At 46.2% G+C, this 11,217-nt stretch overlaps 1 protein-coding gene across 4 annotated transcripts in view; it reads left to right on the forward strand.

The window, feature by feature from the left end:
• Positions 1–9,635, forward strand: part of URB2 (URB2 ribosome biogenesis homolog) — a 28,449-nt gene extending 18,814 nt beyond the window's left edge. For 3 of the 4 annotated variants that reach the window (XM_029931190.1, XM_029931196.1, XM_029931201.1), the window contains exons 8-10: positions 1,197–1,284; positions 4,553–4,692; positions 9,231–9,635. In XM_029931190.1, coding sequence (XP_029787050.1) covers positions 1,197–1,284; positions 4,553–4,692; positions 9,231–9,428 — 426 coding nt within the window. In that variant the 3' untranslated portion in view covers positions 9,429–9,635. The remainder of the gene's footprint in view (positions 1–1,196; positions 1,285–4,552; positions 4,693–9,230) is intronic. The other variant, XM_029931205.1, reaches the window with a different exon arrangement.
• Positions 9,636–11,217: the final 1,582 nt, after the last annotated feature.

Below are 11,217 nucleotides of genomic sequence, written 5' to 3' on the forward strand. Positions count from 1 at the left end.
CTGCAGTCACAGGCCGCATGTGTCCTGAGCACGTGAAATGTGGTCTAGGAGCTGTGTGACCACAACTGAAGTTCTATTTTACTTAAAGTGAAAGTAGTCTCATGCAGCTCATGGCTGCTTTATTGGGTAGTTTGTTGTTTTAATCCCGATCTAAGTGGTTGAATATAGAGGCTTCTGGGTGGCTCAGGTGGTTAAGCATTCAACTCTTGATTTCAGCTCATCATGATCTCATGGTTGTGGGATTGAACCCCGACTTGGGCTCTGTGCCTGCTTAAGATTCTCTCTGCCTTCCAACCCTACCCCCCAGCATGCACATGCACCCTCTCTCTCACTCAAAAAAAAAAAAATCTAAAATGTTTGTATCATTTTTCAAAATAAAGTTCTAGCCAGACCTCTTCATCCCTAAAAAATGAGAAGTTTTGATCCCTATTTTAAGTGGATTTGCTGTATGCCATCTCTTTCTAGTGCAGTTATACTTGAATATGTTGGCTATTGTTTCTTCTGTGATTTATTTTACCCATTTCCTGGATGCTTTAGTAACAGCATATGGTAACAGACACAGATTGAGCAAATTCTGAACTGTTACTACTCCGTTAGATTCCTAAAGTAATGAGGCACAGAAACCCTATCCCAAACAAATGCTGAAGAGTCAAGTAAGGTGGGTGAGCAGTTTCCCCAGAACGTTTAAGCAAAAAGAGGTTGCCACACTGTTTGGAGCAACCTGATAGATACGGTTAAGAAGGAAATAAATAGGGGCACTTGGGTGGCGCAGTTGGTTAAGCATCCTACTTCTGCTCAGGTCATGATCTTGAAGTTCACAAGCGTGAGTTCTGCTTTGGGTTAGCTTGAACCCTGCTTTAGGCTCTGCACTCTCTCTTCCTGTTGCCCCTCACTCAGTTGTGCACTTTCTCTAAAAAAAAAAAAAAGGAGGGGAGGGCTCCTGCATGGCTCAGCCGGTTAAGCGTCTGAGTTCAGCTCAGGTCATGATCTTGTGGTTCATGGGTTTGAGCCCTGCGTAGGGCTCTGTGCTGACAGCTCAGAGCCTGGAGCTTGCTTCAGATTCTATGTCTCCTTCTCTCTTTGCCTCTCCTCTGCTTGTGCTCTGTCTCTCAAAAATGAACATTAAAAAAAAAAATGTAGAACTTGAAATGAACAGTTACTTACATGCGTTTATATTCTTTTGTCTCTTATTACAGGTAATGCTGAAAGCAATCCCTTCTTTCTTGAACTGTTTTAATAGATTGGTGTTTTCTGTTATGCACGAAGGGAGGCAAAAAGACAAAGGTAATTCAAAGTAACAGTATTAGAGACATGATTTCAAATGTGTTTATTTTGTGTCTCTGGCTTCATATGTTACCCACTTGAGTTTAAATTTTTTTAATGTTTTATTTCATTTTTGAGAGAGACAATGTGTGAGTGGAGGAAGGGCAGAGAGAGAGGGAGACACACAATCCAAAATAGGCTCCAAGCTTCAGACTGTCTTCACAGACCCCAGTGCGGGGCTTGAACTCACAAACTGTGAGATCATGACCTGAGCCAAAGTCGGACGCTTAACCGAGCCACCCGGGTGCCCCCCACCCAGTTGAGTTTAAATAAGGTGTATTCAGATCACTAAATGAATACCCAGATAGTTTTTTAAACTTTAAAGCTGTCACTGTATTTTTTGATTTTTGTTTTTGTTTTTGCTGCGTGTAAAGCAGGGAGTGCCTTTGTGATCTAAGTTAGTCCTTTTTCTGGGAAAAAGAAAACACTCTAAATTCAAAAAATGTTTACTGTTCTGTAAGGGAATGTAGAGTGAGAACAATCCATTCTTGTCCTGGAGGAGGCCCTAGTTTGATGAGGAAGTTAAAAAAGAACAGACATTTACTGAGCCCTTTCATTTTATTAAAGGGACGAGGTCTGGCAAGTCCCCATTTCAGCCTTATCTTGGCAGGGTTGAGTTTGTTTACCAATGAAGCAAACTGCCATATGGGGATAGCATAAATTATGTGTGCAGCTTGTTTTCAGCCTTGAAGTTTGTTGATTCTTGAGAAATTTCTAATTTAGGGGAGATTCTCATTATTTAAAAATTTGCATATAAATTGAGGCAGTCTATATTGCGCTATTTCAAATTTGCATAGCATGGAGCAGCCTCGTACCACTGGAAGTGCTGCTGAGCCCAGGTAGAGGGACCCAGTGGGGTGCTCTGGGACCCTGGAAAGGGCTTTCTAATTCAGGCGGTGTCGGTGAAGACTCTGGCCACAGGCGTAGACGGACTCGGCACCAATGAGTGGTATTCAGCTCCTCCCCCTCCAGCCTGAATCACTTGAATGGGTTCATACCTGTAGATTTCCGTAACTGCTGAGAACAGAGAAAAGGGATGCGGGCATGTAATTCCCAGGTTTACTCTGCCTGGTTTTGAGAGGAGCTCACTGGCACAGTGAGGTGCTCTGCTCTCTCCTGGCCTGGTGCAGAGCCTGGTCATGTTGGTGCCAGTGTGATCGTGTGAAAATGTTTAGGGGCAGGATTGGCAAGCAGGTTCTGTCTCCCATGTTAGGGTTGGTCAGCTGGTGGCAGCTGACGGCGGCTCTGTGTCAGGGCCCCAGAGGTCATGACCGAGCTCAGCAGGGAGATCCCCTGTTTTACTAGTGACGCCAGCCTACACAGGAGATGGGAAATGGCCGTGCAGGGGAGGCCCTGCTCCACCCCTTGCTGAGCAGTTGGGGACAGAGCCCTCCTCACATGCTGCCACAGGCGTGTCCTGCGTGTAGTTGAAAATGTGTCCCTTGTCATATGTTCTGAGGGGTGAGGGGTGTGGTCGTGAGTGCGGCTCTGCCCTGTCCGTGGCGGTGCAGTTCAGGGACCGCCCATCCGCCAGCACCCGGTTCTCCTATGTGCTCACAGCTTAAGCAAGTATGATTTTTCTGTGTACTCTTTTTATTGCCATCGAATGCACTCTTTAATAACCACACATGAAATCTGTGGTCAGAATAATTGATGCCACGTATCCCTGTGAACCGCATGTGTGTGCTGAGCAGTGGGAACAGGGAAGAAATGGTACATAGTAGATATTCAAGTGCTTCACTAGAGTACGTCCTTGTTGAAATGTCCAGTGAACGTTAGAAATTTACATAACATGGGGGTGCCTGGGTGGCTTAGTCAGTTAAGCCTCTGACTCTTGATTTCGGCTCAGGTCATGATCTCACAACTATGAGATCAAGCCCCTGTGCTGACAACCTGGAGCCTCCTTGAGATTCTCTCTCTTGGCCCCTCCCCAGCTCATACATGTGTGCGTGTGCACTCGTGGTCTCTCTTTCTCTCTCTCTCTCAAAATAAACTTAAATTTACATAGTTTCATAGAGTTAACATTGTATCTAGAAAAAATGCAAGATGTTTGTATGTATTACAAGGTTTTAAAACAAGGCATTGTGCATTCTTAAACTCGTTTATTGAGTCATAAAATATATGTAACAAGCTGCATCTGTTTAAAGTATACAGTTGAATCAGTGTTGTTTTTATTTTGAGAGAGAGACTGTGCACACAAGTGGAGCAGGGGCAGAGAGAGAGAATCCCAAGTGGGCTTTGCACTGTCAGTGCAAGCCTGACACGGAGCTCGATGCCACAGACTGTGCGATCATGACCTGAGCAAAAATCAGAGTCCCCCAGGCGTCCTGAAGGAGTGTTGATAGGTAAACACAATCAAAATACAGAACATGTGCATCACCCCCACAACAGTCCTCTGGAGTCTGTCCCTGCTCTGGCCTCTGCCCTTGCCAGCCATGGATCTGCCCATTGTCACTGTAGAGTTGTTCGCAGTTTCTGGAGTTTTATAAAAATGGGTATATTTCTTGTTGAATGAAAGTTGGGGAAGGTGCTCTGGCATGTACTAGGGTTATCAGCCCGGCTCCGTCGTGAAGGCCAGGGGGAGCGGGCATGAGCAGGGCCCTGGGGACACGGTAGGCCGTTAGAATTCTTGAGAGCAGTTTGTTATGGCCTGAGGGGTCCTGGCACCATAAGGTGGAAGACCTAGGATATCGAAAGCAAATCAGGGATGACAGGAAGTCCTCTCGTAATGGTGGCTGAGTCTTAGATCTATCTGCTGACACAATCTCTGGAACATAAGCAGGCGAAGGCATGATTAATTAGGCCATCTGATCTTTAAAACCATGTGATGTCAAAACAATGTTTTTTAAGGATAGTTTTCCAATTTAAACTTTGCTTATAGGCCCCCATCTCCTTTTTAAGTATAATAGCAATTAGATTTCATTCTCAAAATCTTGATTATTCTAGGTTTCTTAAAAAAAAAAAACAACCCACATGCTCTTGAGTATGTTAACTGTTCTTTCCTTTGTGATCTAAATATTTGGTTGTATTGTTTCCTTCATTCTGTCTGCAATGTAAGCCAATTAAAGGGAACGAACCTGCCACTCTCTCTACTGTGGCATCACCCTGAGCTTCTGGGGAAAATGGGGAAGACGTGAATAGTTTCCAGCTGTGTTAAATGTATAACACTGGAAGGGTTAAAACGCCTGGGTTTTGTATTAATCAGTGTGGAAACCCTTTCCCTCCGCAGGAAGCACAGGTGACCTGTCGGTGGTCCTCGAGTGTGCCCGCCTGGTGGAGCGGATGTACAGCCACATCGTGGCTCAGGCCGAGGAGTTCACAGTGTTCTCCCCCTTCATGGTGGCCCAGTATGTCGCGGAGGTGCAGAAGGTAACCCGCGCTTGCTTGCTCTCTTGCTCTCATGTCACTTGGGTAGTCCCTTGTACAAGGGCTTTTTTTTTTTTAATGTTTTATTTATTTTTGATACAGAGAGAGACAGAGCACGAGAGGGGGAGGGGCAGAGAGAGAAGGAGACACAGAACTGGAAGCAGGCTCCAGGCTCTGAGCTAGCTGTCAGCACAGAGCCTGACGCGGGGCTCGAACCCACGAGATCTGACCTGAGCTGAAGTCGGAGGCTTAACTGACTGAGCCACCCAGGCGCCCCGTACAAGGGCTTCTTAACCACGATGGCAGGTGACGTTTTGGGCCTGGTGGTCCGAAACCGTCCATGGTAGCGGGCTGTCCTGCCTGTGTTCCTGGTGCAGCAGCCGCCCTGCAGGTGATGAGCGAGGTGACGTGCGTAGCTGGCGGTGCCCGGTATACAGACGGCGCTCAGTGACCGTGAGTTCTTCCTTCATGCTTCAGCACGAGCCTCGGGGCCTGTTTTGGTTAGTCTAGGAAGGAGGAGCAAGACAAAATGCTTCCCAGGTTTTAGACTAGGAGCTTTCAGAGGGCCGGGCTTCATGGTGACGCGGAACTGGGGTCTTGAACCCCACCAGCAGGAGTTCTCTGGGGGCGCGTCATGCGTGTGAGTCAGCTGCTCTCCATCACGCAGGGCGATGACATGGTTTACAGAGTGGTAGATTTGCTTAGCTACACTAAACAAAGATGCTTTCGTCCTGTGTAAGCTGACTTTTTGACTCAATGTTGTGGATAGTTAACTCACTGTTCAGCAGTGATCTTGATGTGGAATGCCAGTGCGTTCTTTTCAAAGTTCCACAGGCCCCGTGTGCCTCGCGTGGTGAAGTTCACAACAGGACTTCATATCTGACTTTGTGGGAAGAGAATGCCAGAGGTTTTTAAGTCCAGTGTGTTTGTGTGGCTGTCTACCTTGCCAATGTAGATGTACATCTGTGTTGTTCATATTGCTTTCTGCAGAATAGCCTCCCTTTTGTAAATCTTGTAAGAATAATGTTAAATCCGTTGGTAAACTTCTCATGTTAGAGATTTCTCAACGGAGACTGGGTTGAATGAGCTTTCTCAGAAAATTTGGTGGTGTATCCGTTTTCATCCTGACCCCTTTTCAGGACGAGTCTAATTATAAAAATAATTTTCAGACACTGGCCTTGCTCTCTCCATGAGCGGAGATGCTTGTCATGTGGGTGGGCCCTTGGGTCTGAGATGGGGCATGGGTGGGGCAGACCCTGCAGGGTGCAGCCCGGCCCCCCATAGGTGTGCACACGATACCCCCCAGGCAAGGAAAGGCTGGTGGCAACCTGGGAAGACCCCTTCAAGTCAGCCTTTGAGTGAGAGGTGGGCCAGGTTTGGTTTCCTTGCAATTACTTAGCATTTTTATAGAATCTTGAGATTTCCCAAGCACCCAAGTCATTAATATGTAAGCCTTTATGGAAAGAAAAGCTGGTATTATTTTGTTTCAGTGAAGAATAAAATAAGAGTTAGTAATATCCCTTAACTAAGGACCAAGAAGAGAGGTGATAATTTGAACCCTTAAGTCACTAATTATTATTCTGAGATTTACTGTATGAGAAGTCTCTGGTTTCCTGGCCTCATTATTCTTGTCTAATTTATGCTTATCAGTTATTTTTTTTAATTTTTAATCTTGAAAGCCAAAGGCCTTGGGAATTATCTGAGGCAGTAGCATCCTAGAATTCACTGGCAAGAGTCTACGTTTTATCTTTCATTTGGTTTTTAATTCAAGTAATAAAGAAAATATTCCATATGTATCAGAGGCTTCTACTGAGCACTGTAAATCTTTCTAGACTAGAAAGACATTTGTAAGTATAATTAAAGGCCAGAGAGCAGGTACAGCTAAATGAGGAGAGGGAATGGGTGAAGGTCTGGCAGTGGTCAGGGCATGTGACCTGGTAAGACCGTGTCCATCAGAACAGGCAGTGATTCCTACAGATCTTGTACCTTCTGTGCCGTAATCTGTAATGTGTCACAGTGGGGATGTGCCATGGGCACTTTTCTCTTTTATCTATCAATCAAATTTACAGCTGTCTATTTTGATAGCCTAGAGTAAATAGCTTGTACTGCCCATCCTGCATAAGGTCCTTTAGGCTATTAGAGATCTTTTCATTCATAGGTCAGTGATCCTAGTGTTGCAGAAAGTGACTCCCCCTCCCCCCTTGTTTTATACATAAGTTGTCTGAAACACAAAGATGTGAGGTGGTTGTGTAGGCTGGATGCTCCTGTGTGCCCTGCGCTGTCCATTGACTACTGAGTCCCTGTGGGAGGGGATGGTGGAGCTCACCTGGCCTCCGACTGGTGGGGCTCAGATCTCACTTCTGCCACTGGAGAGTTATTTCACGTCCTTTGCCTTTGGAGGGAGAATTATTTGTTTAGTGAGTGATGAGTAGATGAATAAATTAGCGGTCAACTTCCAGGGTCCACGCCCAGCTGATATGATTCAGGACTTGTTTTGTTTTTTGTTTATTTCAGTTTGTTTTTTTCTTTCCTTCCCTAATACCTTCCAGTGGAATCATAGCCTCGCCTTCAGTCCTTGAGTATTTTTTTTTTTTAGTGTTTATTAATTTTTGAGAGAGAAACACAGCACGAGCAGGGGAGGGGTGGAGAGAGAGGGAGACACAGAATCCGAAGCAGGCTCCGGGCTCTGAGCTGTCAGCACCGAGCCTGACACGGGGCTTGAACCAGGAACCGTGAGATCATGACCTGAGCTGAAGTTGGACGCTCAACCAGTTGAGCCACCCAGGAGCCCCCGTCCTTGAGTGTTCTTATCATCTATAAACTGTAAAACTTAAGATCATCTGTCAGGACTGTTTTTGAGCTGTCATGTGAAAATGACCATAACGTTGAAGATGAGCACCATCTTACTGATAGAAACAAATTGCCTCTTAATATTCTTTTTTAAATTTTTTAAAAGTGTTTATTCATTTTTGAGAGAGAGAGAGAGAGAGAGAGAGAGAGAGAGAGAGAGAGAGGGAGACAGAACATGAGTGGGGGAGGGGCAGAGAGAGAGAGAGAGACAGAATCTGAAGCAGGCTCTGAGCTGTCTGTGCAGAACCTGATGCGGGGCTTGAACCCACAGATCATGACATCATGACCTGAGCCAAAATCAGACACTTAATTGACTGAGCCACTCATGTGCCCCACAAACTGCATCTTTAGGAACATACATCCCAACGTTGCTTTGGTGACTCAGTCATCTGGTTAATACAGTATAGCCTCACCAGAAGTGACTTATTTGCAGTTTAACTCTTTTAGGCCATCAAGACATTCGTAAGGAATATGCCAAATCCCAGGCCTGTCTGCCAGAACCTTCTGTTGGTTTTGGTTACAGCTCCTGGGGCATTGGATGGTTCAGCACCAGGTTCAGCTGAAACCTGAGTAGAGGTGGCAGATGTGAGCAGAGCCTGCTCCCCTGGCCTGTTTGTCCAGACGTGGTCGGGACCTCTGATCTGAGGGTCTGTGTGTGACATCTGGTGTCTCCAAGCTGGAGCCAGCTGCCCGTCCTTCCTGCCAGCTCCAGATTTTAGTTAACCCAGAAATTCCGGGAAGAAAGGCCTTTCTGGCCTCAAGGACTTGTTCAGCCGTTCTGGGGATGTTAGAAATTTAGGTCTCATTGAATTACTGTTGATAGAAATAAAAAGATATGTTAAGTGTAATCATAAATCACATCTGGTTTGTTTGAATGTGATGTGATCTAATTACTAAGGACTATCACTGGTCTGTTTTTAGAACATTGGAGCCTGCCTGTTGCCCCCTGCCCCACTGCCCCCCCTGCTTTCCTGCCTCGCAGTCCTGCCCTGCTGCCCCCTGCCCCCCTGCCCCGCTGCCCTCTTGCCCTGCTGCCTTTTGCCCCACTGCTCCCTGCCCCACTGCCCCCTTGCCCTGCTGCCCTCTTGCCCTGCTGCCCCCTTGCTCCACTGCCTCTTGCCCTGCTGCCCCCTTGCTCCGCTGCCTCTTGCCCTGCTGCCCCCTTGCTCCGCTGCCTCTTGCCCTGCTGCCCCCTTGCTCCGCTGCCCCCTGCCCCGCTGCCCTCCTGTCCCCCTGTTCCACTGCCCCCTGCCCTGCTGCCCCCCGCCTGCCCTGCTGTGTGTGCGGGGGGCGGGGGTGAGAGTCACGTGGTGAACATTACTGCTGTTCCCCCGCAGTTAGCGTAGCTTCTGGTGTAATTGGTCAGGTTGAAGAATGTGGCACCATGTGCAGGTGGCCCTTATAAGATTTTTAAATTTAGAGATTCCGGTTTTTATATGCCTGTGGTACACATGTAGACATCATTTACAGAATAGCAACACTACCCCTGTGATTCTGTGATGTTTTATTCCAGGTTTTTGTCACTTGAGTTGGCTTTTATTTCCCTAAACTTTTAAATTATGAATACTTATGTGCAAAATGATAGTTTTCTCATGTTGGGGGCCGAAGTGGAAAGTCTGGGTCGGTTGGGGTGTCTGAGGCGTGTTCTCTGCACGTTTGCCCTGACAGCGTGGTGTGCCCTCCTTTGCCAGGTCACCTTGTATCCAGCGGTGAAAGACCTCCTGCAGGAGGGCATTTACCTCCTCCTGGACCTCTGCATCGAGCCAGACATCCAGTTCCTACGGGCGGCCCTGCAGCCGGGAGCCAGGGACGTCTTCAAGGAGCTGTACAACGACTACACCAAGTACCACAAGGCGAAGCATGAAGGGGAGAGGAGATACGCCGCCTGAGGCTGGGCTCCGGCGTGGTGGCGCTGGCCGTCCTCCTCCGAAACGTTGAGCGGGGGCTTAAGCAGTGTAGCCCTAATTTACAGCAAGCCCCGTTTTCCAAGCTGAGTGTTGTTTAAACATGTCTGTCTATGCAGTATGTATCATGATACCATCCTGATAATTGACCCTGGAATGAGGTGAATTTAATAAAAAATGGCCATTGTGGATGTTTCAAGTGTGGTTCTTGTCTCTGCCATCCGGGGGCTTGGTGTCTCTTCTCCCCACTGGAAACTGTAGGTACATGGCTGTACAGGTAAATCCCATTTAAGTATCATTGCCTCTTGTATTCTTCGGATAACTTGGGGAGGATTCCTGAACTGTCGCTTGTTCTCCCTCCCTTGGAGCACAGCTTTCTGATGGGGCCGGGGAATGTCGGAGCTCCGAGACCCGGCGTCCGAGGGTGCTGGGCTGGGCAGGGGCGGTCGGCTCGAGTGACATGCCCAGGCCTCCCTACTCCTGCCTGCTCTTCCTGCCGCAGCTCTCTGATGTTTCTTTTGGAATTATTTGTTTCTGTTCAGTCTAAGAAATACTCTTAATTTTCTTTTCAAGATACCTAAGCAGTATATTTCATTGTGGCAGCCTCAGAAAAGAAAAAGAAATCACAAAAACACTCCTAGTATCCACTACACAGTGCGTGTCATCTTGCACACCTTATTTTCATCCCTGTGCATCTATCTAGATGTATCTATGACCGAATGTATAGTTGCCAGATTGGACCTTAAATGCAATTTTGTTTTGTTTTGGTGACCTCGCTTTTTCCCATGTAATACTGCCGTCACATCTTTGGGTCTGTAAAGACATTTGAGACACTTTTGATGGCTACATAGTCGACCATTGAGTAGGTTCAGTTGTTTACTGTGTGAATCTTCCATGGTTAGACTTCAGGATCTTTCCAAACTTCCTTTTACAGCTGATGTTTGCAGCTGACTCGTTCCATCTTTATCCGTAGGATGATCTCCCATAGTTGTGTCGTTGGTCAAAACATCCTATCCAGTTTTTTTGTGTATTTTTGTTTATTTTTAAAGTATTTTGCTTTATATTTATTTTTGAGAGAGAGAGTGAGCAAAGAGAGAGGAAGACAGAGGATCCAAAGCAGGCTCTGCACTGATAGCAGAGAGTCCACTGTGGGGCTCGAACTTGTGAACCGTGAAATCATGACCAGAGCTGAAGTTGGATGCCGAACCAACTGAGACACCCAGGTGCCCCATAAAAAAATCCTACTCAGTTGTGAAGATTTATATAAATATTGCCAAACTGCTTTCCAGAAAGTGTATTAATTTATTTTCTTACTAGTGAATCAAGTTTAATATAATTGATTTTCTTGGTTTTATGCTTCCTTGATAGATGTTATTTTCTCTTCCAAATTCTTTAGATACCAAGAACTTAAAGTTTTTCATATTTACCTTTTTTATTTTTTATATAGACCATGATTATGTAATTATGTTTCTTCTGTGATATTAGCCTGTTTCTCAATTGGGATATTTGCTTTTTTTCCTACTATCTTTTTGCTATTTATATTGGGATTCTCCTGAAATACAGACTTACTTGAAGGATCATCCTTCATCAAAAGGCTTATTTTACTCTACTTTTCCAAGCTCTGATGATTGGAACAGACCATATAAAGTGGACTTTTGGCTACCTACAAGAAACAGCTCATTTTTCCTGCCCCACATTTGATTTTGTTTCTTGCACCAGCTGGCTGAGTTGGGGAGATGGCTCCCCTTGCGCGCTGCACGCTTCCTCTGCTTCC

The sequence above is a fragment of the Suricata suricatta genome, chromosome 2, assembly GCF_006229205.1.
Source record: "Suricata suricatta isolate VVHF042 chromosome 2, meerkat_22Aug2017_6uvM2_HiC, whole genome shotgun sequence".
Taxonomy (NCBI): Eukaryota; Metazoa; Chordata; class Mammalia; order Carnivora; family Herpestidae; genus Suricata; species Suricata suricatta.